The sequence below is a fragment of the Podospora bellae-mahoneyi genome, chromosome 2 (assembly GCF_035222275.1).
Source record: "Podospora bellae-mahoneyi strain CBS 112042 chromosome 2, whole genome shotgun sequence".
Lineage (NCBI taxonomy): Eukaryota > Fungi > Ascomycota > Sordariomycetes > Sordariales > Podosporaceae > Podospora > Podospora bellae-mahoneyi.
In genome coordinates, this window is record NC_085881.1 from 167,512 (window position 1) to 190,550 (window position 23,039).

A 23,039-nucleotide genomic window follows, 5' to 3' on the forward strand; every position below is an offset into this window, starting at 1 on the left:
TTCGCCGCGTTGACTGCCGATCCATTTTCATCCATCGCCCCCCGACTTTGCACAAACTCCACGGAAAAATAATTCACAATCCAATCGCAGAGGAGCCCAGGTGTGACGCTGTGGAGTGTTTGGCAGGTTACAGCGGGGTAAATAGACTGGATGGAGTTGCAGACTCGCATAGGCAGGGAACCTGGAGCCCCCTGCCATGATTCCATCCGAGCATCTGGTTCCTAGCTGCCCCTTGTGCCCTTTTCCAGACAGAGATGCATGCTGAAACATATGTTGGGTACCTGGAGGGAGGCATTCAACCTGGAGGTACTGGGCCAATCTTGGCCAAGGTAACAGTCGGGCGCCGTTTTAGACTCTATGTACCTGCGCTCTGTTAGTGTCGAGTGTCTACCCGATACCCAAGGTAAGGTGCCATACCTCCAGGCCCTAGTATAGAGTAAATGTGTACCTGGGTAGGCGTCTGTCACGACCGCGGCGGTGTGTGGGAATGCAAAGCGAAAGGGGAAGAAGGATGGGAGATGAAAGATGGAATATGGAAGATGCAAGATGGTAGTGCCATATGGAGAGCGCTGTGGCGCCCTTCCCCGCATCGTGATTCGGGACCCGATCGAGAAACGCAGACTGATGCCAGGTGGGATGGAGGTGCAGCAGCCAGCCCAGTCTGACTTTCTTTTTTTACTTGTCACAGACATATCTGCTTACATTAGGTCCATCATCAATCTTCCACGGTTCTTTCCATCTTCCATTTCTTTGTCCAGACCACTACTTGCATTATCGCCCCAGTCTGCCACTGCTGCTGGCAGCTGCAACAAGCCTGTAATTCCATCTCATCGGGCGCCATTTCCCCTGGCTGGGTGAGGATATCAGCCACAAACCACAAGCCGCGCGTGTGTGCAAGCTCGGGTCTCGTATTGTCTAGCTTCTCTTCTCTCCAGCCTTCTCTCGCAGTTTCTCTCGCTCGACAAATTCCATTCTCGACAACCACAACAACAGCACCAGCAGCAGCAACATACTCCACCTCCCCGACAGGATCTCCTCTCTCCACCCTCCACTGCCCACGGCTCCACCGTCCCGCCCGTCGCACAGAGCCGAGCATGCTTGCGCTTCTCCTGCTGGTGTGAGTTTCGGCTTTCTCGCGGCCACCGACAGCTGGAGCCCAGACAGAACCCTCCCCCCCGTCCCGCCTCCGATCGCCAGTGCTGTGGGCAGGCATGGCATCTCCAAGCACGAGCACCTCCGCCTCCGGCTCGTCTCCCGGCGCCCTACCCGGTCTGGCCAAGTTTGGCTGGTGCGTGTGTTCCTTCTTCCTTGTCTTCTTTTTGGAGCCCACGGATCTGGTTTGATTTGATCTAATCTGATCTGATCCGATCCGATCCGATCTGATATGATCTGATTGATCCGATCCCGTCCCCTCTTCTGTTTTGCCCAGACTAACAAACCCACGCAACCATAACAGCATCAACTGTCGGGAGCAGCATCTGAAATGTTAGTCCGGCCAGTGCAGCAGCCCGCAACATCTCCCATATGCACGGCCAAGTATTGACGAGCAGACTATAGGTGATCGAGTAACACCCACATGTGGCCGCTGCCAAACTTCAGGCCGGGCCTGTCGTCCAACCGGCCTCAAGATCCGTGTCAACACCGAGAGTAAGTTCTTGCCCTTTCTCTACTCTATTTCACACATCATCTGAGGCTGACAGACTGCCTGCAGATGGCAAGTTTAAATTCACAAGGAAACAGAAGTGGGTCAGGTTTCCAAAACGATGTATGTCAGTCCTTCTGGGTGCTGGCAGAGAGTGCCTTGGTGCTAACGACGGCTGCGGCTGGAAAAGATGTTTGGATCGATGAGACCACGACAGTCGGGCATGATCAGTCCAGCCCGGAAAGCGGCGCTGAAGATTTTGATACCGACTTGTTGAACTATGCTGCCTCGCCAGAGCTTACCTCGCCAGGAGGAGCGACAGCCCCGCCATCTGCTACCCTCTCCCAGGAATCCTCAGTCCCGCCCGAGTCTAGACACTCTCCCAGTGATCTTGCCATTGTCACCAGATTCGCTGTAGACGGGCACCAGTCTGCTGTAGAAGAACAGCCGTTTGCGGTCCAACCCTCTCTTCTCGGCGTTGAGGAGCCTTCCAAATGGCCGCTACCACAGGGTACCGAAGGCCATCTCATCCGTCACTTTGTTGAAAACCTGGCCCTCTGGCTCGACCTGTGCGATCCAAACCGTATGTGCGCCGTGACCTTTTCAATTCCCGCCCTGGTGTCCAGTGCAAAGCAAAAGCTAACACCGGAGAACAGAATCATTCCAGATTGAAGTGCCCCGTAGGGCGGCAAAGTCTTCCATCTTGCGAGACGCCATGTTGGCGTTATCTGCCCGGCATCAAGCCAATACCTGTCGATCCTATTACGAGGAGCAGGCTCAGGTCTATGCTTTCCGGTGCATTGAAAACATCAACAAGATCAGCAAGTGCGGGGGTCTCGCGGTGCTGGTCAACCGCGAGCCCAGGTTGGCTGAGAACTGCTTCGCTGCAGCCATCATTCTAAGAGTCATGGAGGAAATGCAAGGTACGTCATGAATATTGGGCATCTAGAGATAGAGATCATGGCATAGCAGAACCAAGGACATGCTGACATGGTTCCAGAGTCCCAAACTCTCGTGATGGACGAAAAAGATGTCAAAAGCCACGTGCATCTCACGGGCATTCGCGGGTATACAAACAGCTATGTCTCCCGTCACAAGGGCCTCGCCCCGGGAACATTGGCCGCCGCGTCGTTTTGGGTGGGTTTGCGGCAGGATATATACTATGCTGTCATGAAAAAGGCCACGGTAAAGCTCAGCCTGGTCTCCGCGCTGCCCAGCAAAGATCCATACGAGGATATTGAAGACGACTACTACTGGGCCAACAGGGCTGTAGTGCACTGCGCCAACGTTTTGAACTTTTGCCATGGTGACCAGGCGAACCGCACGTCTGAGCGGTGGGAGCTGCTCGTCCAAGAAAATGAACATTGGGCGGCCCGAATGGGGAGGGGAGACAGCAACAAGCTGGCCATGCTGAGGGAGGAATCTGACTTTTGGGTGCCCTACGTCAAAGAAAACGACAATACCAAGCCCTTTCCAGAGATTTGGTATCTGAGAAGCTGCCAAGGTGAGGCGCACGACGCATGTTTCGAGCTCCTGTCCCTGAAGCTAACTACGAATGTTGCCGCAGTTATCGGGATGCAACACTTTCTTCTCGCCTCAGCCTTTCTGTTCTATAACAAGCCAAGGCATGGGATGGCCTCGATGGATGAGGCCCAAGCGCTGACGGTAGGTCATGTCAAGGACACCCTATAAGACGAAAGATGACCTAGCTCTTCTGACACTTGTTTGGCAGAATCACGTTCAGGCACTGGTGCGAGAAATTTGTGGCATTGGGCTCGGAAACAAGAGCATAGCTCCAAGCATGTTCACTGCCTGCATGGCAATTGCAGCCTGTAAGAATTTCAAACCCTTTTGCCTTTCGGTTGTGGAGGACTGGCTTGCTAACAGTCGAATAGTCGGTCACCTGTTCAGCAGGCTCCAGGACCAGACTGCCATGCTGGCTATTCTCGAACAGACCGAGAAAGACCATGCTCGTCCCACGTTGGAGGTCCAGCAACAGATGAAGAAAGCCTGGCGCTGGCGATAAGGCTTGTTAATTCACATGTCTGCGGCCCTTTCAAGACGAGGTCAAATGTACTGTGTGGATGGGACAAGAGGGAATGGACAGTCTGCGTGTGTCTTGGAGTTCAGGCAGGAGGAGTAGTTTTCTCAACTAGGCCGATCGTCACTGCTGTGTCGGTCAGTGGAATCGGCACTTAGCTACGAGATCAGGTCAGCCTGTGAATCAACAACACCAGAAGCTAATGCATGTCTACCGCACGTGTAAGGCACCTTTGGTCGCCTTCATCTCGAGGTGCAGCTCGCCGCTCTTTTGCGGGTGCCACCCAACGTCGGGCCGCAACTCGTCTACGTCTACGCATAGGAGGCTGAACCTCGAATGAATGGGCGAGCTCGGTTATCACGTGGACCTCCTAGTGCGGGAAAAAAGAAAACGGGTGGCGGCGCGTGATGGACACAGAAATCAGGGCAGAGGAAACGGTTTGCCATCGCTACTATTAATGCTGCCTGCCCGCATGTTGCAGGAAGCGTAGTGTATGTTTGTCCCCCCCATACCACTACCTAGGACTTGGTGGTGCGGGGCGCATGCGTCCAAGCAGTGCTCCCGACCAGGGACCGGGGACCGGGGTCGGTGATGAGGCTGGCTGCTCAAGCGTCCCCCCTCCCCTCCCCTCCTCGCGCAGTTTTGCCCGATTCCGAGCAATCTAGCATGTTTCTTCCGAACTGTGGATGGGAGCCCAAGAGTCCGGCTGACCTACCGGGGTAAGTTTCCTGTTCCTAGAATGCTCAACATCCTGTTGAGCAATTTCAGCCGATGTGTGCCGAATTGCTGGGAAGTACCCGCATCCCGGGATCGCGGGAAGGGGTTCATCAGGTAGAGAGGGCACAGGACGACGGTCACGGGAGACGCATGGTACTGTCTTGGGAGGGTGTGGGATCTTCCGAACGGCTGGGGAGATCTTATCTCGATGATGGAAACCGAGGTGCATATCCGTCCTGTCCTCCCAGCCTGGAGACTTCTACACACATACACGCTCATGCAGGTGCCCGGATACCCCCCAAAGACCAAGACAATGTCGAGTTGGAGCAAACCGCCTGCCGAAGCAAACATTGGCGCACCGGCGATGTCCCCGTACCCTATTATGAGTCCAAATGCCAGCGTCCACACTGTGGACGCACACCCCTCGAGGCAAACATACCTGTGTTCACGACACCGAATTTCTCCATGGTCTGATCTTCTTTTCTTTTTCGTGTAGTCCTTCTCTGTGTCTCAGTACCACCCCTCCTGCTCATGTCCGTCACACTAGCCTCGTCGGTATGCTTCTTTTTCCCAGATGCCTTCCCAGGTGGTGACTGACACTTCGTTTGGGCTTGTGCGGTGAGCAATCATGCATTTCCCATTGACTCTTGAGTGACATTCTTTCCGCTCTGGGCTGGGCATGCTGCCGTCGTTACCGCCTAGTGGCTCATGATCGATCGAGGTGTGGCTGTTCGGGGGTATAAAATGCGGTGTGCTCCGTCCATGAAGGATTGCAGTGGCTTTCTCTGTTGGCACTGGGCGTCGTTGCTATCACAGCCCACACCACATGACCGCCTGCTAGGTAGTTCGCCTGTTTGCCTTGCTGCGTTGCTCATCACGACCTCGTGAGCCCGGGTCACATCGAGAGAGAAGACTCCCCGGTCTGGTAAGTGGTGGCTCACACTGTGAAAATCCCTCGTTCCGTTTTCTGGCTGACTATCCCGTCACAGTTCGCACACACACAAAACAGAGACTCCGGGTGATTACAGGTGACAAATCACATACTAAGCGGTTCTTGAGCTGCAGCGCCCAGCACACCGGTCCATGGCCCCTTCGGCGATCTACGCTTCCGAGCAGCTGCCTCTGCTGCTGGCTGACGGTGCGGCTCTGGAAGTCATCTCTGATGCCGTCGACAAGGTCAACAAGCTCAAGGGCCTCTCGTCGCCCATCACAGCCTACGACTCGGAGTCCAAATTTGACGTGGCCAAAGACAAGGCTTCTTTCCGCCAGTATGAAACGGCCTGTGAGCGCGTGCGCGACTTTTATTCGGAGCAGCATGCCCGGCAGACGGTGGAGCACAATCTGAGAATGAGGGCGCACTTCTTTGACCCCAAGAGGAAGCGGGAGGAGATGACCATCTGGCAGGCTATGGAGCGGCTCAACACCCTGATTGATGATTCCGATCCCGACACCGACCTGAGCCAGATCCAACACCTGCTGCAGAGTGCCGAGGCCATTCGGAGGGACGGGAAGCCGAGGTGGATGCAAGTCACGGGGCTAGTTCACGACCTGGGGAAGCTCATGCTGTTCTTCAAAGGGTGCTCGACGGGGCAGTGGGACGTCGTGGGGGACACGTTCCCTGTCGGCTGCAAATGGGATGAAAAGTGTGTCTTTGCCGAGGCGTTCGGGCAGAATCCCGACCGCGAACACCCCATCTATGGGACCAAGAATGGGATCTACACCCCCGGGAAAGGTATCGATCAGTTCATGATGAGCTGGGGGCACGATGAGTTCCTTTACCTGGTGCTCAAGGATCAAAGCGTCTTGCCCAGAGAGGCGTTGGCCATGATTCGGTACCACAGCTTCTACCCGTGGCATCACGAGGGCGCATACAAAGAGTTTATGGCTGACGGTGACGAGGTGCTGTTGAGGGCGGTGCAGGCGTTCAATCCTTATGATTTGTATAGCAAGACGGACGAGGAGCCGGATGTGGAAAAGATGAAGGTATGGTTTCCCGTGTTTCTCAGCCAGAAGGAAAACTGCTAACAAAAGATGGAATACAGCCTTACTACATGGAGTTGATTGATGAGTTCTTTCCGCAAAAGGTTCTCAAGTGGTAACGTTATGGAAGGAATCAAGGCTGGGGAGGAGAGAGGGGTTTTCGAGGAGCATAGACACATGTTGACTTGTAACTACCCAGATAGGTAGTTTAGCTAGAATTGTTACCAAGAGTAGGAAATAGGGGTACGTAGGTACAGTTGAAAGACATGCTCATTGATCATTCAACCACTTGAACACGGCCCTGGCATCCTTCCCTTTGTATCTCTCGTCCTCCATCGCCTCACTAAACGCATTCAGTGTAGGTTCGTCCAGCACTGTTCTCGCACCCACATCCCGGGCCAGCTTCGAGCCCATTCTCAACACTTTGGCACAAAGCTCTATCCTAAAACCCCCTTCGTATTCCCTGGTGCTCGGAACATTATCTTGAACACCTGGTACCGGGTTTGACTTGCTTGTGACCCAACACTGACCCCCGGAGGCATTGATTACTTGAGTCAGTAACCGGGGATCTAACCCAGCTTTAACTCCTATGTTTAAAGCTTCGGATGCAGCCAGCGACGTTATAGCTGACAGGTAATTATTGATGATTTTGAATGCCGTGCCGGCTCCAACGTCTCCGCAAAGGAAGATACCGTCTGGATCACCCATATGACGCAGAAACGACTTGACGAGGGGAAACACAGAGGCGGAGAGCGGTGGTGGACAGCCGACCATAAAAGTTAGGGACTTACTCTGAGCTCCCATAGGACCGCCGGACACAGGAGCATCCACAAAGGTTGCCCGGTTCTCGGGTATGGAGCGAGAGACGGTGAGAATTGTTGACGACTCTATTGTGCCACATTCCATGAGCAGCTTTGAGCCACAGGCGTTATGGTCCAAAGGTTCGGGGGGTGCCGGGAGTATTCCAGTGGACGCATCGAGATAAACGGCTAGAACGGACGAAGAGTTTGGAAGCATAGTGATGACCGTGTCCTTGGCAACAATTTTATCAGTGAAACGTTTCACCCATGCAGCCAACGACGGCCGGTGGCATCTTACAGCTTGCTTGGCTGCCTCGAATCCATTTTGTGCAATCCGGACTGGACCTCTCCCCAAAACTGAGACCTCAGCCATGAACCTCTCGAGAGCATCGGTGTTGACGTCACAGATGAGGAGCGTCTTGTCAGAACCCAGACCAGCCCGAAGGTTCCTGGCCATGGGATAACCCATCACGCCCAGACCTGGTTTGCTTTCATTAGGACCCCTTGGGGCTACGCCATTCAGCGGGATGATAAACATACCGATAAACGCCACCGTATCCTTGGGAGATGACATGGTAGAACCTGATGCTGGTAAAGTAATGATGTTTGCTCGCCACACTAAATGGTGTTCTGGCCGAGAGAGGAGGGGCTTCAGTGATGTTCTCAAAAGGTCGCCGTGAATGCAACACCAACACCACGAGAAACAACGACTTCCGATAGACATCTACATGTACCTGTGGTTTGACAAACAACCACATTTCCTAAAAAAAAACCCGATCCGTCCCGTCCTGTTCCGTGGAAAACCATTGCCAGAAGATAACTGCCGATCTGTGGCCCAGAGCCGTCTGCTCGGCATGTAGATGGTATGTATGGCTGGGAATGAGGGGGATCAGAAGACGCTGCATATCCCCCACGTCTGCAATGCAGCAAGAGCAGACGGGTGATTCATGCGTCACCTTGCAGTGTCTTGGATGATAGAATCGAGCTCTGTGCCGCGAAGACCAAACACCAGATTTCCGAGGTGGCACCATTATCGTGGGCTCGAGAAGCGAAAACCGGGTAGGCGGAATTGACGGGCAGGAACTAGCTCACCGCCACAGTTTGACGACATATGCTTGTTAGTAGTACAAGATGGCTGTGATTGGTGATGCGCTTCTCACATGTTTATCTTCAACCGAACTATCTCGTTTCTGTACGACATGCGACAAACATGGCTCGCGGCTGCTACAATTTTCCCGGCCAGAACCGGTGTTTGTTTCTTTCCCTCCAGGCTCTGTCGTGAGCGACAACCACTTCTGTCTCAACAGGCCGTTGACAGCTTTCAACAAAGTCTCTGATTCTGTCAAGCGAGGTGGCGGCAGCCCCGATGTCAACATGCACGCTTCTCAGCCCTCCCCTTCCATCCGGATACACTGCAATCCCCTTGTCTCCTGCCAGAATACGTGGGTCATGGCAGCAATCGCCTCCTAAGTAAACATACTTTGAGTTGGCAACCTGGCAAAGCAGATTGACATGTCCATGGAGATGACCTGGTGTGTCAATGACCGTGACAGACCCATCCCCGAACAAGTCCAACGTGGACAAAAAGGTGAATCGAGGCCTCCAGGTCCAGATATCAGCATCTAAATAGGGCGCGATGCGAGCCAGTGCTGAGTCTGATGGCCGTGTCCTTTGGGGCCGACCACTTCCAACCCCGGACAGGGAAACAGGCAGTAGTTCTATTGTTCGATCGGACGGCAACTCGTCGTCGTTGAAGAGATCAGCTGGGTAGAGCGGACCGTCCCCATTTTTGAGGAGATCCAGGGTGCCGGCACCAACGAGGAAGGTGGCCGAGGAAAAGTCTGCCGGTGTGCCAACGTGATCCCAGTGTACATGACTTAGCATCACTAGGTTGATATCTTTCGGAGTGATGGTGGCACTGCCAGATAGCAGGCTCTCCCTGCAGTCTGGAGAAACAATAACAGGTTGTCGTTCAGCAATGTGTGTTTGCTGAGAGGGGGTGTATCTTTCGATATCACGTTTTACCCCAAGGTCGAATAACATCCGAGTAGGTCTTGTTTTTCCAGGAGCGCAGTGTTGAATGAGAAAGGAGAGAGAAGGGACAGTGGTACGCTTCTCGGAGTCAGCGTCGGTAACGAACAATCGCTCTGGCAGTGTGAGGTGGCCTGCGTCCAGGGCCGAGATCGTGACGGTTCCTGGCGAGGACTCCATAATGGAAGAGACGAAAAAGTGAAAATGGAAGTCAAGTTTTGCTCCAAAAGATTTTGTTTCGCTTTCTGTGAGAAGATAGTCAACTGGTAGAATTGGGGGGGAAATTACGGAAAACACTACTGACTCCGAGGAAGCAGAGCAGCCCCACCAAACCACAGATAGGTACTGCTGTGACTTGTAGCTATATAGCGGCATTCCGAACTTGTTGGAGGTAGCATCACCTATTTGCTGCCAAGTCGAGCGCGTCCTTACGTTTTCATCTCTCCTCAAAGTTGTGAAGTCGTCTTCACTGGCTCAAATTCAGAATGGATTCCTCTATGCTCCCCAACGAAATGAAAGCCCAAATCCTCCCATCGTTCAACGCACTATATCGACTCACCACACTACCGCTTCCGAGTTTCACAGCCGATAGCCCCCATGAAATGCTCGTTAGAGTCCTGGCTGCATCGTACTGCCACACAGACCTCGTGCTGGCCCAAGGCCAAATGCCCCCTTTCCCGCCTTCATTTCCTCACATTGGATGCCATGAGTTTTCAGGCGTCGTGGTGTCCCTCCCAGAGCACTCATCATCTCAATACAGGATCGGTGACCGGGTCGGCGTCCCAGGTCGCTCATTCCACCCCTGCGGAAAGTGTTTTGAATGCTCGCGCGAGCCAGACAACGACAAAAACATTTATGTGGACGGTGGGGGATACAGTGTCTACTGTGCCTCGGCGGGCAACCACGGAATCTCGACCCCGGGTGGGTTTCGAGAATTCGCGATTGTTGATAGTCGACAGGTCACATCGCTGCCAGACAGCATTTCGGCAGTCCAAGGAGCAAGCTTGATGTGTGCGGGGCTCACCATTTATGCTGCCATTAAAAATTGCGGTTTGGAAAGAGGACAAAAGGTGGGCATCATGGGGTGCGGTGGTGGGCTGGGACATCTTGGGCTCCAGTTTGCGGCCAAGATGGGACTGGGCGTGATTGGTGTTGATATTGCGGATGAACCGTTGCATGTATCAGGGGAGATTGCGGAAGCATTGCGCCAGAAAGAGGGCCTCTCTGTGAGAATCGTGGATGCGAGGATTTCACAAGCCGAGGATATTGTGCAGGAGATGGGGAAAGAGGATCAAAGGCAAGACAGGGGCAACATGGGCCTTGATGCGGTCATAGTCTTGCCTGAAAGCCAAAGAGCTATGGACTATGGCGTCTCTTTACTTCGAGCTCACGGAAGATGCATCCTGGTTTCGTTTCCCGCTAATGGGTTTCATATTTCTGCCCGAGACGTGGTCTTTAGGGACATTTCTATCAGAGGTAGTCTTGTAGGGAGCAACAGGATGCTGAGGGAAATGGTCATGTTTGCGGCGGAGCATAATGTCCAGGCACGGACCAAGAGTTACCCCTTGAAGAAACTAAACGATCTTGTGCTGGAGTACAAGAAGGGAAAGGGCGGCAAGCTGGTGATAGACATGTCACTGGATGATTGAGATTGCAACGTGTACCTATTGACCATACTGTAACAAAAGTGGAGCCGTTACCCCTTAAGGCCTGAGCCCCTGAACTCTTGACGGATATCACACTGCTTTGTTACCCAGTTCCCTATCTTTCTCTCCCTTGTCCGCCATCTCATTCAGAACCTTCTCGGCCACTTTCATGGCGTCCACCCCGGCCGGCACACCACAGTAAGTCGTGCAGTGTAGAATGGCCTCCCTGATTTCCACCTCAGTCAAGCCGTTGTTTCTTGCACCACGAATATGCACAGCCAGTTCGGGGGCTCGGTTCAACGCCATGAGCATGCCAATATTGAGTAGTGACCTCTGTTTCCTCGTTAAGCCACCGCGTGTCCAAGCCCAGCCCCAGCACCACTCCGTGACGAGCTCTTGTCCGGGACGGGAAAATTCGGTCGATCCGTTTTCCAGGGCATTCTCAACATATTCGGTTCCGACTACTTCGCGTCGCACCTTCAAGCCTTCTTCAAAGAGCTGTCGATGGAGGGGAGCTAACTTGGGATCGGTCGACATCTTACAACCGATACTGGCGTAGATTTGGAGGTGGAAAGGCAAGAGGCAATAAGTCAAGGGGAATTGATAGCAAGACGAAGGAATAGGGTAATGAAAAGGATGCCGAGAAATTGCAAGCATTATCAAAACTTCAAGTGAGGGGGGAAGGTGCAGTCCTTTTCCAAGACTCGGAGATGCTTTTTATGCCCGAGTGGGGTTCATTCAGCAGTGAACCGCACCATTTTAAACTCATACTTGGACATGTAATACCGCAAGGTACAAAGTATCAAAGTAAATGTGTATCGCACACGTGCATTTATTTAACATGGATATTTCAGGGTATATCAATAAAAACTACCTAATCAATGGCTGAAAAGGAAAGCAGCAGAAACACTCGGTAATCGGTTCCGAACCTGAAATAATATGCAACCGTCATCAGATCTGTCACCCTCAAATTGTTCCCTTCTGCGCATTCAACTCCAAAATGATAGGTGCAGCGACATGAGCGGTGTGCAAGCTCAAAAGTGTGGCAATCTCGAACACTTCCAAAATCTCATGAGGAGTAGCACCGTATCCCAAAGCATTTCTGATGTGTAGCTTCAGACCTGGCCTAGTTAGGACTTGTTAGTAGGTGTCAGGTTCCTGAAGCTAACACTTGACCTACTTGTACAAATGTGTCGAAGCGCAGTCAAAAGCGCAGTATACTAGCTCCTTCACCTATCGTATTGCTGTGTCACTACCAACTTCTTCAGGGGGGTGCCTGTTCAGCATGCAATAAGTACTAACCTTTGGCTCCAAGGCACCTCCTACCTTTCCATCCACTTCTTTAGTCCAGGGCATCGCCGAGAACTCCAGGTATGACTCGAAAAAGTCTGCATCTAGCCTCAGAAAGTCCTCCCAAAATGTATGCCAGTATCCTCTTTTAGTGGTAAACTCTTCCTTCAGCTTCTCCTGTCTTTGATCAAACTCTTTTGTTGTCTCGGCGACATGCAGCCCCTCTTCCTTGAGCACCTCCACCAACAGAGGGACTCCAATGTTACAAGCATGAATCCCCAGCGTGCTGCTCAATTCAATAACTTCGACAACCTCGGCTATTGAGGCTCCCTCTTTCAATGCGGCTGCAACATTGGTTCTGATGCCAGGAGTAAACAGGTGAGTTGCTGCACTATCGACTGCCAAGCCTAGCAAAGCTTGGTTCTTGGAGGACAAGTGAAGATTCTTTCTCGGGACTGAAGCAAGAGACACACTTGCGTTGAAGAAGGACGGCGAAAGGGCTAGAAGGGATTCCCAGCCCTCATGGAAAGTGGCAGGCCCCAGAAGTGCATTAAAGCGATCTCTAGCCGCTTGTTGCTGGGCCTGGCGAGACATGATGTTGGCAATTAAGTATGCTGGATCCTGAGAATCGTAAGATTGAACGAGGTAGAGAAGTTGGATAAAATTCGCCTTTCAAAAATAGCCAATTATTATCTTAAGGGTCGGACGAATAACTAAGTCCCGTGCCCCTTCATAGGCAGTTTGGGATCGGCAGAGCATAGGACGGACGCTGAACTGCCGCCGCCTAAACACCCCCCACGCAGACTACATAGCCGATGTCATTTCAGTCCTGTTAATACCCATGGTTTCATGGTGCGGGGACTGCTGCAAGGCGGGATGGTCTCAATGCCATGAAGGGGTATGATCAGGCTCCCCAAAACCGTAGCGGGTTTCTTGTCTCCCACTCTTCATCGTGTGCGAAAATGATCTCGACCCCCTTTGCCTCCAGCCCCCTGATCATCTCAATAGTCTCCTCGGCTTTCGCCCGGTCATGATGAATACAGCAACTCCTGCCATTCTCGTCTGTCCACTCGCCTATCCCCTTCTTTTTGCGCAAGATCCGCCGATCATGGCAGGAGTCAGCGGCAAGATAAACCCAGCCGCTCTCTGTTCGAGCAAGAAGATTTGTATGTCCTGGTAAGTGACCTGGCGTATCCACGAGATAGAGACAGCCGTCGTTGAAAACATCGAGAGCTTTCGGGATCTCTAGTGACGGAATTGGCTGCCATTGTGTCCAGTTGGGTGTCAGATTCTGGATTTCGTGCTTCCCGGCCTCACTGCTACTTTGGTGAGATATATTAGGGTCAGATAGCTCGATTGTTCTACCGGCAGGTAGCAAATCTGCCTCGAAGAAAGAGTGGCTGCCCCTAAGAGAAGCCGAAGAGGTCCCGGAAAGCACAGCGGCTGAACCGTGACCAATGACGAATTCCGAACTTGCAAAATCAGGCGGGTAGCCAATGTGGTCCCAGTGTACCTGCTCATGGTTGAAGTAAGATGGATATCCAAGCCGGGGGTGATGAATAATATTGGAGCACACACGTGACAGAACGACAAAGTGAATTTCATTCGGCCTTAAACCCCCCTTTTGTAAAATCTTCGTCACATCGGGGTTCGTAGACATGGGGTGCCGAGTTTTGATGTGTTGACGAATTTGCTCCGAGTATAAAGAGGGATCCCGTCTTACCCCCAAGTCGAAGAGAATATTGGTCGTGGCTCTCCTGATGGATGGAGTGGGTTGTACCAAAAAGCATAGAGAAGGAACCATCTTTCGGCTTCCAGCTGACGGGCAAGGTTCGATGAAATATTCCTCCAGCAGGCAGAAATGGCCTGCAGAGAGGGCATGAACACAAACTGTACCTGTAGCCATACTGGGAAACTGGTGCACAAAGCAGGTAGGTACCTCAGACAGCAGCGTATCTACCTCAGGTATATATAGGAAAGAGAGCAACCCCTCCTGGGTGGCCGGCAACTTCTTCCCCGCATAGCCTTTCTCTTGGTCGGCACCCGGCCAGTTTCCGCATCCGCGTTGTTATCCTGCTCAGCATCATCTCCCACCATGTCATCCGCAGAAGATCACAGCATCATAGCGTTTATCGGGCTTGGCGCTATGGGCAAGCCAATGGTAGCCAACCTGGCAGCCAATCTAGTTCGACGAGGCATTGTCATACGGGCTTATGATATTGCGGATGGGCCTGCACAGGAGCTCCAAACCAGTTTTCCAGATGTCATTCGGGAAGCAAGCAGTGCGAAGACAGCTGTGTCGGATGCTGTAAGTGCAATCTAACGCCATTATCACCTTGCTCCGTTTGTTTGCTGTTGTTGATAACCAGGGGGCTTGCTTCCCAAGACTGTGGTATTCACGATGCTCCCGGAAAGCATCCACGTGAGATCCGTCTATCTTGACCCAGACAGCGGTATTGCCAGCACCCTGGGTCCAGACAGTGCCAAAATACTCATCGACTGCTTAACCATCGACACCGCAACCTCTTTGCATGTGAAGTCTGAAATTTCCAAGATCGCACCTCGCAGTTTCTTCTACGACTGCCCGGTATCTGGTTAGTTGGCGCCCCATGTTCATGCTGGTATTAGACGCTGATCCCAGTCAAGGAGGCGTGCTAGGTAGGGCCAATCTTCTTTTCAAATGAGTGCTCGCAAGAAATTTCTGACGCGTACAGCAAATAGGGGCAGTCAAAGGCACAATAGCCTTCTTCATGGGCTGTTCGCCTGCAGACACCAACCTATCTTGTCTTAAGGACCTGCTACTGAAAATGGGCAGCCAAGCCATACCATGTGGTGGTCCACCTCTGGGGCTAGCCGCAAAGCTGTCCAACAACTACCTCTCTGGCATCATCACCATCGCCACTTCAGAAGCCATGGACATGGGCATGCGAGCCGGTATCGACCGCACGATACTTGCGTCTGTGTTCGGGTCTGGGACGGCACAGAACCGGCAATGTGATGTGTTTAACCCTGTTCCGAATGTCTGTCCACAGGCACCCTCGTCCAATGGCTACCGTGGCGGATTCAGGGTGGAGCTGATGAAGAAAGACATGGGACTGGCAATCGCCATGGCGCGGCAGGTGGGTGCCAAGAATGTCCTCGGTGTGTCTGGTTTGGGTGTCTATACAGCTGCCAGCGCGGCCGAGGACTGCATGGGCTTGGACTCCAGAGTGGTGTACAGGTATCTAGGAGGGAAAGAAAGCTCTTGAACCGTGCGAGCTGCTTGTGAGCAAGGGACACATGATATTGAATGAAAACGCCAACCATGCTTAGTATTGTTCAAGTATCTCCGCCATGCTATGTATGCGACTGACGCGATGCTATCTAATCTCGCGAGTTTTGTAGGCAAAAATGATCATGAAAAGAAAAAAGAAAAATGAACAACAAAAACCCGAGATATCCGAAACCCCATGCCAACCTCCCATCATCCCTACCGTGGCCATTATCATGCATTTCATATCAATCTGTATGCATGCTTGTGGCGCATATTTATCGTTCTGACAAATAGCAAAGGGAAAATTCGAGATGAAAAAAAGAAAAGGGGTAATAACAAAGGAGAATGTCATACACTTTCATCATAATCATATTCTGCCCCATCCTTGTGCGCGTCCAGAGTCTCCAAGCCTTGGTCTAGATTGCCGGGAAATGGTCGATTTCGTCGTCCCTTTGATGTTCTTGAACTTTAGATAGCCCAGAACATGCCAGTTGTTCATCCAGGCCCATCGCCGTGAACCCCTGACCAGCGTTTTGGTCTGGCTGGTAACACGGGGGAGGCGGAGTACCAAGGCCGGGGTGACGTAGTGTTGTAGGAAAGCCCAGAAAAAGAGGATCTGGAATGTGAGGCAGGTGAGGAAGGTCCAGTCGATCTCCTCGCCTGGGTGGGTGTCGTCAGAGCCAGAAGGGCCAAAGAGGAAGGCGAGGCCTATGAGCAAAGGGGAGGATCCGACAAAGGAGATGGCTCTAGTGTTGGAGGAGGTTGCGGTGGGGGTAGTGATTGTGGTGCCGGTCGTGACCTGGCTGCGTACCTGCACCTCTACCCTCGAGAGTGTGGCCTGCAAAGGTGGTGTGGGCGCAGAAGGGCGTGACAAAAGTGCGGAGAGGGTTGAGGATAGTCACATGCCACGACCAAAGAGAACCGGGTAGCGGAAGAGCTTTTTCTTCCAGCCGCCGCCGCTGCCCGAAACTACTGCCGGACTTTGGGATTTACCTTTGATTGTTGGGGCTTCAGCCTCTGGCTTAGGCGCCGATGAAGACTCGGCAGCTGGAACTGAAACGGAGATGGGGAGGTTCTTGTTGCTGCTGGAAAACTTTGAGCGCGTCCTTGCGAGTGCGAGGTGGAGGGACGAAGAGGAACCCCTGCCCATGACGCCGTTCTTGAGGCTCCTGAGGCTCCTCGCTCTGCTGGCCTTCGGGACGACTGGAACGGGCTGTGGCTGCTCAACGGTCGGCGCAGCGGGCTCCGACTCCGGCTGCGGCTTCTGTTCAGCCGTTTGGGACTCAGCGGGCCCAACGGTGTCAGCAACGTCGGGAACTTTGTCGGCGTCCTCCGGGGTCCCTTGGGTGACGGTGTTCTCGACCTCCACTTTTGGAGCGGGCGCAGCTTCAGCGACTTCGGGCTGTATCACAAAACAAAGGGTTAGCACCAGAGCATCTTGCGGGTGTGGCGTGACGTTGGGACAACGACACCAAAGGAAGAGTGCCGGAAAGAAAAAGAAGAAAAAAAGGGATGTACCTCTTTGGAAATCGAGGGCCCTTCTTGGGAGAGATGGGTGGCGGGGAAGACTGACTTCTCCATCTGGTCCTTCTTGTCCTCCTCTTTTTGTTCCTGGGTGTCTTCAGCGACGGAGGCAGAAACCGCCTCGAAGATTTCAGCCGGAAGCTCGAGCTTGCTAGGAAGCGCAATGGCGGGCTTGGGGGAGGGAAGCAAGGCTGACAGGGCCGGTTGGGAGGCAGTCTCGGCCTCCTCTTTAGCCGGTTCAGAGGCCTCCTCCTTGGCCTCGTCCTTGGGCGAATCGAGCTCGGCCTTATCATTGATAGGCGCAGCAACGGAAGGCTTGTTTTGGTCCCGCTCCTGATCATCCCCAGCCTTAGAGGGGGCACTGTCGAGCTCGTTGATCTCGGCCACGGGGAGAACCTCCTGCAGAGGTGGGGTTAGAGGTACCTCCACCTCGACAACCGCAGGAGCAAGAGCCTCCTTGCCGACGACGGCCTGCTCGTGCTCCGAGGCAGTATCGATTTCGGACCAGAACCCCGAATCGGCTTGTCTCAAGGCCGCACGAGTATTGATCTTGGGCTCAAGGGCAGGCACTTTGTCGGAGATCACAATGGGGACCGACGAGGTGGAGCCCTCCTGGAGAACTGGGAGAGCTCTTAACTCGCCCGCCGGCTCTGGGTCCATGTCGATGTGCTTGCCTGAGTCGGCGCGCTCGCGCTGCTTTGCGAGGGTCGGAACAGGGCCAAGCTTTTCAACCTTCTTCTCCTTCTCCTCCTTCTCCTCCCCAAGCACCGGGGCGAGATGGGCCAAGTCTTCGGTGTGCACTTGTTCGTGCGCCTTCACCTTGATTTCCTCGACCACCTCTCTGAATGCCTCACGGGCCGGCTCCTCATGCTCGACCACAGTTGGCGTCTCCGAGATGGGGTCCAGCTCAAACACGGGCTTCGACTGTGCCAGTGGCTCTTCCACCTGCACCTGTTCTGAAGTTTGAACGGGCAAGGCGGGCAGGAAGGGGTCAGAAGACGCCTCGTTGGGCAAATCATGCTGACCGTCAGTCCCATTCATTTCGTCCTGGGAGGGCCAGGGCACGGCTGTCTTGGTGCTCTTCCTGGAGGACGGCGTTGGGAATGAGTCCTCCCTGGAGATGGTCCTGGATCTGAGGTCTATGTTGGACATAGGAGTCCCCGGTGCTGGGGGAGGTGATGTCGCCCTCGAGCTGCCGGGGGTGCTAGGTTGCTGCTGCTGCTGCTGGCTCTGTGGCTGTTGTGGGGCAGCCTGTTGTGATGGGGGTGGAGGCTGCGGCTTGGGGACATAGCTCTCACAGAATATTTCCAGGACGGTGCGGAGCAGCACCCGGTTGGGAGAAAGGATGTTGCTGATTTGGTCCAGCAGGTCGGATTCTCGGAGGGCCTTGGCGTCCTTGAGATGAGGACGAATCTTTGCCCTTAAAAAATTCAAAAACCAGTCGTCATTGTCGCAGAGGTTGGGGTGGGCGTCTCTGGCCACCTCCAGCAGGGAAGGGAGGGGCAGGCCCTCGCCATACCTTTCAATCTTGGCCTCGGCAAGCTTCATGAGGTCTGGGAGGTCGTAGTGTTTCGCGGCGGCGTAGGCCTGGATGCTGGTCTTGAGCTCGGCAATCTGGCGTGGGAGGTCGTCGGCAGCCTTTGGCTTGAGGGTCTCGTAGGTGCCGGTGTGGAGGTAATGTACAAGAACGTGGCCAACGTCATCCGAGATCTCTGGGAGCTCGGGAAGGTTATCCTCATAGGCGGCGTGGAGCCTGGGGCTTCTGAGGAGGATGTCCTTGGGCAGCGTCAAGGGGCTTGCAAAAGGAACTGTGCAGGTGGGGCTTGCGTATGGTCTGCTTAGCCAGGTTATTTATCAGTTGTTTGAAGAGGCAGCGTGAGATATAACAGATATATATACAACATACGAAGTCTCGGGACGGGGATCCATGTCGTGCCTGGGGAGAGCAAGCTGGCCGTCGATTCCCTTCCTGGCGGCACCGCTCTTCTTTTTTCTGGCCATGGCTTCGCTGGTGAGGGTGGATATAGTGGCGACGAGGAGGGCAACGAGAGTCAAGAGGGCAGCCCGAATGAGACTGGATGGTTCGACAGTGAAGTGGAGGTCGAGGTTGTAGAGATCAGTCTTCATTGCTCGCCAAAGACTCGACGGGGTTATCTCTTAAGTCTTTGAGCGGTGGAGCCGTGCCGGGGACGACTCCATAAGAGTTCCATCTTAATCCTTTACCGCTACTGCAGGGCTAGCTGGGTGCAGCGGCGGCGCATCTCGACTCGCCATTTGCCAGAGTTGGGCCTCAACCCATTGCCGGTCCTAGGTGGGTTGATGAGCTGTCAGCGAGCCTATCCCCAATCGGAAGCGGGCCCTCCAACCAGGAACCCCTGTGTAGCCAGTCGCCTTGATAGGGCTGTCTGGGAACCATGTGAGTCCCCGACGTGGCCTGTCGAACCCAATGTTTCACGGAGAGAGACAGCCTGAGGGGCCACGACGACATGTGCCGTGTTGGGCAGTCTGGGCCGGTTTGAATGTTGCTGATTTCCAGGTTTGCACATCTGAGCACTGGCTGCGGCGGCATCGCGATTCCGGGGAAACTGGGGCCCTGATTATCAGCATAACTGTGCAGCGCAGTGCTAGCGCAACTATCATCAATGTCTTGCTGAAGTGCCCCTCACCTCACCTGACGGGGGGAGCCTTTTCCACTTGAACTCATCTCATCATCGGTCGATTGCACTGGGTTTCTGGGTTTCTGAGTCTCTGGGTCCCGTCTTCGGAGTAGGTATACGGATATCGTCGATTCAATTCAGGTGGTTGAGGTCGGGTGGTGCCCAACCCAAGTCTTTCTTCCAGGTCCAGCCCGCCAATCAGCAGCGGCTTGCTGGTTGGTGTATGCGAGGGTTAGGGTCGGTCCTGATGATCGCAGGGCAATTGGGGAATTTGGGGATTCAATTGGGCATTGATTCTGCCCTCGTTTTCGTTGCTGCTGTGCATGCGATGGATGCGTTGTCGCAGGGTTCGTGCATGGTGCATCAGGACCCAACCAGACCCTGGCAAAGTCAACGGCCGGTCTCCATTGTCTCCCTCTCTCTCTTTGCTCGCTCGAACTCGAGTTGTCCATCACCATTGGCATTGGCCATTGATAGGCGTGAGTGGCGGTTCTGATGGCTCTGGGGGCTCCACTGGGTTGCGTACCTCTCCCGATTTTAATTGACTTTGATTTTTAGTTTTTTTTTTACGCGGGGTTGTCGCGTGCTTTCGTGTTTCGTTCCGTCAATTCTTCCTCCCACCTCCCAGTGTGCCAGTTCACCGCCCATCTGCCTATCACTAAAGAACCAACCGTCCTCGATTCAATCGCCTCCCGACCTGCATCAGCCAATTGCAATGGCAGCCCCTCGCCGCATCGTCTTCCACGAAGACCTGAAAAGGATTTCCCCACAATGATACCCAAACACTGCGAGGTCTGCAGACAGCCTCATGCGCTGCTCTGGCTGCAGCGTCTACTACTACTGCACGCGCGACTATCAGACCCTCGACTGGCCAACCCACAAACCAACCTGCAAGCAAATCAGCGCCAAGCCCAGGCAGGTCCAAGCCGAGGAGACAAGATTCGTGCTCGCAGGGGGCTGCTCCCATTGGACGACCCCAACGTCAATGGTGTCTTCTGGCGCCATGTCCACCTCCGTCCCTATCTCCAGGCGAAGTTCCTCTATGGCGAATTCCTGGTTCGCTCATGGCGCCGCCAGGGAGTCGAGGACTCGCTGAAGCAGTATCTCGACATTCTCCACCGCAATCGCCCCGATAACCAGGGCGCTCGAGACTCGGTTCCGGGCTTGTTCATCCGTTTCGACCAGGACCAAGAAGCTTACGATCTCATCTACTGGCGGGCGCAGGACGGCCCAAAAGGGCTTTGGCTGGGCCGACCTCTCCCAGCCCTTTCTGGACGACAAGAATGTCGACGCCACCGGGCCTGTCGACTTGTGGTGCCCCTGCTTTCTCCAGCTTACGCCCGTCGTGACCCTCTACCTAATCAAGTTTCACCTGCTCCAAAACCTCAAAGGGATCATGCGCCTGCAGGAGACCACACCCCCCGGCAGTCCTACCCCGATAAGAGACGAGATCCTGTCCGTCCTCAAGGGCAAGTACCAGTGCGCAGGCAACGTGGTGGTCAACCAACCCGTTGTCGACTTTGACAACAACGAGAGCCTTTTGGCCGAAAAGATGAACCATCTGCTCCAGCAGATGGCGCAGCTCTACTACTCTGCAGACGAGGATAACAAACACATATGGGGCTGATAACAGATCCCACCGAGGAGGCCTTTTCAGCTCGCCCGGTAACCTACACCCTCGGATCTTGGAACGAGGCCCAGATAGGCTTTGCGCATTTGTACCCTGCCTGGACCGAGATCGTCGCTGCCGTGCCCGCCTTGACAAAGGTCATTGACAATGCAAAGGCTTCTGCCAAGACAATACCGCATAACAAAAGAGAAGTCGTTGCGTGATGCAGCATATGTAAAGCACCAAGGGGCAAACCCATAGCTAGCTGAGCACAAGTAACAAAACAATCCCCTGTCTGTCGAGGCTGGCGAGGGGCTGGTGGGGGGTTGGGAACAGCGGGGTACCCTAGGTAGGGGTACCTAAAAAATCGTCGCCTGCAGGATTCGAACCTACGCTCCCGAAGGAACGCCCTTAGCAGGGGCGCGCGTTAACCACTCCGCCAAAGCGACTTACAAACCACTTTGGAAAGTGGTCATATATAGCTGCTCACTTCTCATCTCGAAGCCTCAACTGGTTCCTTTTCCTAGCTTCTAGCAGGTGCATAGTTAGATAAACTATTAAAACAAATCTATCCCCGTCTCTTACTCTACTCCAGCATCAACTCCTTCACTCTACTCACACCTTCCCCTTGGTCCTGCTGAGAAGCAATGTCCAGTCCCCATGCTGCGAGGAAGGGTGCTTCGCCACGGTAGTTTCGATGGAGCCACATGCGCTCCTGGAGACTGTATTTCGGGCGAGAGAGATGTACCGAGTATTTTTGGGCCGGAAGTTCCTCGGTGCTATCGCTGCCCATCGGTCTGGTGATGGTAATCGCCATTGCTGTGGTACCGCTTGCACTATCTGGTGTCGGTGGCGGCGTTCTTAGCCCTGTCACCGGGGTGGCTGTATAGACGGTATTTGGGAGTATGGTTCTGGGATCAAGCGCCTGGGTAGCAGTTTTGTCATTACTCCCCGTCGGCAGCGAGGGGCTGTCCAGCATGATCTTTCCCATCAGCTTTTCAACATCTGCAGATTCAGTGGACAGGTCCGCGTTCTGCTTTTGAGAAGGGAGAATTGGAAGCGCCTTCCACCTGGAGCCTTTCCGTGTCAACATCTGGGAGGGCTCGCCTTTCCGTTCTAGTGACGAAACTCGAAGCAGAAGGGGACAGAGGTCGACAGCATCCCTGTCAGGAGGACGTATCCCCGTCAAGGATGCTTGCCTCGGTGGCGGATTTGCTGATGGCAGCCGCGAGCAGTCACATCTTGCGAATAAAAGTCGAGCACTGAGTTCGCCTACTGTCCGCAGACTGCTCGGCTTCGCGGTATAGGGCTCGGCTCAGTGATGGGATTTTGCTCGTCGTTGACACGGCCACCGCCAAGATGCGTGATCTCTGGCCACGAACTGTTTGGGCCTCTAGAAACTATCTCTCTGATGTGATGTCGTGTCAGCAAAATAACTTTCCGCTGTGGACCGGTAGCACTAGTCGTCTGCATACCCGCTGCTGTTGGATCTCTTCACCCAGTTCCGTATCCGGACGCTCGTCTTTTTGGTGATGGCAGCTTTCATGGAGGCCGACCGTCCTGGCTGAACCATGGGCACGTCACGGTCCTGAGTAGTCTTGTTTTTCGGCTTGACAGTAAACATCATGATTTCAGCTGCCGGTCCAACCATGACCGGTGTCCTCGGTTTGAAACAAATTTCGTGGATCATCTCCATTGTGCACTGCAGCACCTACATGTATCAAGTCAGGTAGATAAGGTAAAATCCAAAAGATGTAATTGAAATTGCCAAAAGATGCATAACAGAGAGATGCGACGTGTAGAACTGATATTTCCGGGCGCAAAAATTTCTTCTCGTTCGGAGGTGCGA

General features: G+C 53.8%; 13 protein-coding genes and 1 non-coding gene across 14 annotated transcripts; 6 read left to right on the forward strand and 8 right to left on the reverse strand.

The window, feature by feature from the left end:
- Positions 1–221: 221 nt before the first annotated feature.
- On the reverse strand, positions 222–1,280 carry QC761_001064 (uncharacterized protein; the record flags this gene model as incomplete). The annotated part of the gene is made up of 2 exons (XM_062871915.1): positions 418–1,280; positions 222–363 (listed from the first exon to the last, which is right to left on the reverse strand). Exons 1-2 carry the CDS (start codon positions 690–692, stop codon positions 222–224), a joined length of 417 nt encoding a protein of 138 aa, XP_062734205.1. The 5' UTR covers positions 693–1,280.
- Positions 681–3,668, forward strand: QC761_001070 (uncharacterized protein; the record flags this gene model as incomplete). The annotated part of the gene is made up of 10 exons (XM_062871916.1): positions 681–1,288; positions 1,457–1,485; positions 1,558–1,647; positions 1,712–1,765; positions 1,833–2,225; positions 2,299–2,565; positions 2,643–3,146; positions 3,210–3,307; positions 3,375–3,474; positions 3,538–3,668. Exons 1-10 carry the CDS (start codon positions 1,212–1,214, stop codon positions 3,666–3,668), a joined length of 1,743 nt encoding a protein of 580 aa, XP_062734206.1. The 5' UTR covers positions 681–1,211.
- Positions 3,669–4,274: 606 nt separating this feature from the next.
- On the forward strand, positions 4,275–4,896 carry QC761_001075 (uncharacterized protein; the record flags this gene model as incomplete). The annotated part of the gene is made up of 2 exons (XM_062871917.1): positions 4,275–4,402; positions 4,530–4,896. 2 exons carry the CDS (start codon positions 4,275–4,277, stop codon positions 4,894–4,896), a joined length of 495 nt encoding a protein of 164 aa, XP_062734207.1.
- A 587-nt stretch (positions 4,897–5,483) lies between these two features.
- On the forward strand, positions 5,484–6,675 carry QC761_001080 (uncharacterized protein; the record flags this gene model as incomplete). The annotated part of the gene is made up of 2 exons (XM_062871918.1): positions 5,484–6,383; positions 6,443–6,675. 2 exons carry the CDS (start codon positions 5,484–5,486, stop codon positions 6,497–6,499), a joined length of 957 nt encoding a protein of 318 aa, XP_062734208.1. The 3' UTR covers positions 6,500–6,675.
- On the reverse strand, positions 6,651–7,904 carry QC761_001090 (uncharacterized protein; the record flags this gene model as incomplete). The annotated part of the gene is made up of 2 exons (XM_062871919.1): positions 6,651–7,660; positions 7,721–7,904. The coding sequence occupies 2 exons, from the start codon at positions 7,902–7,904 to the stop codon at positions 6,651–6,653; spliced, it is 1,194 nt and encodes a 397-aa protein (XP_062734209.1).
- Positions 7,905–8,404: 500 nt separating this feature from the next.
- QC761_001100 (uncharacterized protein) lies at positions 8,405–10,221 on the reverse strand (the record flags this gene model as incomplete). Its single annotated transcript, XM_062871920.1, has 2 exons — positions 9,516–10,221; positions 8,405–9,452 (listed from the first exon to the last, which is right to left on the reverse strand). Exons 1-2 carry the CDS (start codon positions 9,584–9,586, stop codon positions 8,405–8,407), a joined length of 1,119 nt encoding a protein of 372 aa, XP_062734210.1. The 5' UTR covers positions 9,587–10,221.
- On the forward strand, positions 9,697–10,860 carry QC761_001110 (uncharacterized protein; the record flags this gene model as incomplete). The annotated part of the gene is made up of 1 exon (XM_062871922.1): positions 9,697–10,860. The coding sequence occupies one exon, from the start codon at positions 9,697–9,699 to the stop codon at positions 10,858–10,860; it is 1,164 nt and encodes a 387-aa protein (XP_062734211.1).
- An 87-nt stretch (positions 10,861–10,947) lies between these two features.
- On the reverse strand, positions 10,948–11,514 carry QC761_001120 (uncharacterized protein; the record flags this gene model as incomplete). Its single annotated transcript, XM_062871923.1, has 1 exon — positions 10,948–11,514. The coding sequence occupies one exon, from the start codon at positions 11,512–11,514 to the stop codon at positions 10,948–10,950; it is 567 nt and encodes a 188-aa protein (XP_062734212.1).
- A 173-nt stretch (positions 11,515–11,687) lies between these two features.
- On the reverse strand, positions 11,688–14,066 carry QC761_001130 (uncharacterized protein). The gene is made up of 3 exons (XM_062871924.1): positions 12,160–14,066; positions 12,038–12,090; positions 11,688–11,983 (listed from the first exon to the last, which is right to left on the reverse strand). The coding sequence occupies exons 1-3, from the start codon at positions 12,739–12,741 to the stop codon at positions 11,824–11,826; spliced, it is 795 nt and encodes a 264-aa protein (XP_062734213.1). The 5' UTR covers positions 12,742–14,066; the 3' UTR covers positions 11,688–11,823.
- Positions 14,067–14,162: 96 nt separating this feature from the next.
- On the forward strand, positions 14,163–15,395 carry QC761_001140 (uncharacterized protein; the record flags this gene model as incomplete). Its single annotated transcript, XM_062871925.1, has 3 exons — positions 14,163–14,455; positions 14,534–14,734; positions 14,862–15,395. The coding sequence occupies exons 1-3, from the start codon at positions 14,243–14,245 to the stop codon at positions 15,393–15,395; spliced, it is 948 nt and encodes a 315-aa protein (XP_062734214.1). The 5' UTR covers positions 14,163–14,242.
- Positions 15,396–15,397: 2 nt separating this feature from the next.
- On the reverse strand, positions 15,398–19,051 carry QC761_001150 (uncharacterized protein; the record flags this gene model as incomplete). The annotated part of the gene is made up of 3 exons (XM_062871926.1): positions 15,398–16,802; positions 16,919–18,758; positions 18,831–19,051. The coding sequence occupies 3 exons, from the start codon at positions 19,049–19,051 to the stop codon at positions 16,299–16,301; spliced, it is 2,565 nt and encodes an 854-aa protein (XP_062734215.1). The 3' UTR covers positions 15,398–16,298.
- Positions 19,052–19,214: 163 nt separating this feature from the next.
- Positions 19,215–20,539, reverse strand: QC761_0030510 (uncharacterized protein; the record flags this gene model as incomplete). The annotated part of the gene is made up of 2 exons (XM_062872254.1): positions 19,591–20,539; positions 19,215–19,509 (listed from the first exon to the last, which is right to left on the reverse strand). The coding sequence occupies exons 1-2, from the start codon at positions 19,626–19,628 to the stop codon at positions 19,215–19,217; spliced, it is 333 nt and encodes a 110-aa protein (XP_062734216.1). The 5' UTR covers positions 19,629–20,539.
- A 1,019-nt stretch (positions 20,540–21,558) lies between these two features.
- QC761_0030520 lies at positions 21,559–21,639 on the forward strand. Its single transcript has one exon. It is a non-coding gene; the product is annotated as a tRNA-Ser (tRNA).
- Positions 21,640–21,776: 137 nt separating this feature from the next.
- Positions 21,777–22,886, reverse strand: QC761_001160 (uncharacterized protein; the record flags this gene model as incomplete). The annotated part of the gene is made up of 3 exons (XM_062871927.1): positions 21,777–22,260; positions 22,467–22,598; positions 22,666–22,886. The coding sequence occupies 3 exons, from the start codon at positions 22,884–22,886 to the stop codon at positions 21,777–21,779; spliced, it is 837 nt and encodes a 278-aa protein (XP_062734217.1).
- Between the last annotated feature and the right edge of the window lie 153 nt (positions 22,887–23,039).

Excerpts from the sequence above, each read along its gene's own strand:
- QC761_001130 (XM_062871924.1), bottom strand. The coding sequence starts at position 12,741 with ATGTCTCGCCAGGCCCAGCAACAAGCGGCTAGAGATCGCTTTAATGCA. Across the intron at positions 12,091-12,159 it reads GAGGTGCCTTGGAGCCAAAG|GTGAAGGAGCTAGTATACTG; the intron begins GTTAGTACTTAT and ends GCAATACGATAG. Across the intron at positions 11,984-12,037 it reads GCTTCGACACATTTGTACAA|GCCAGGTCTGAAGCTACACA; the intron begins GTAGGTCAAGTG and ends AGTCCTAACTAG.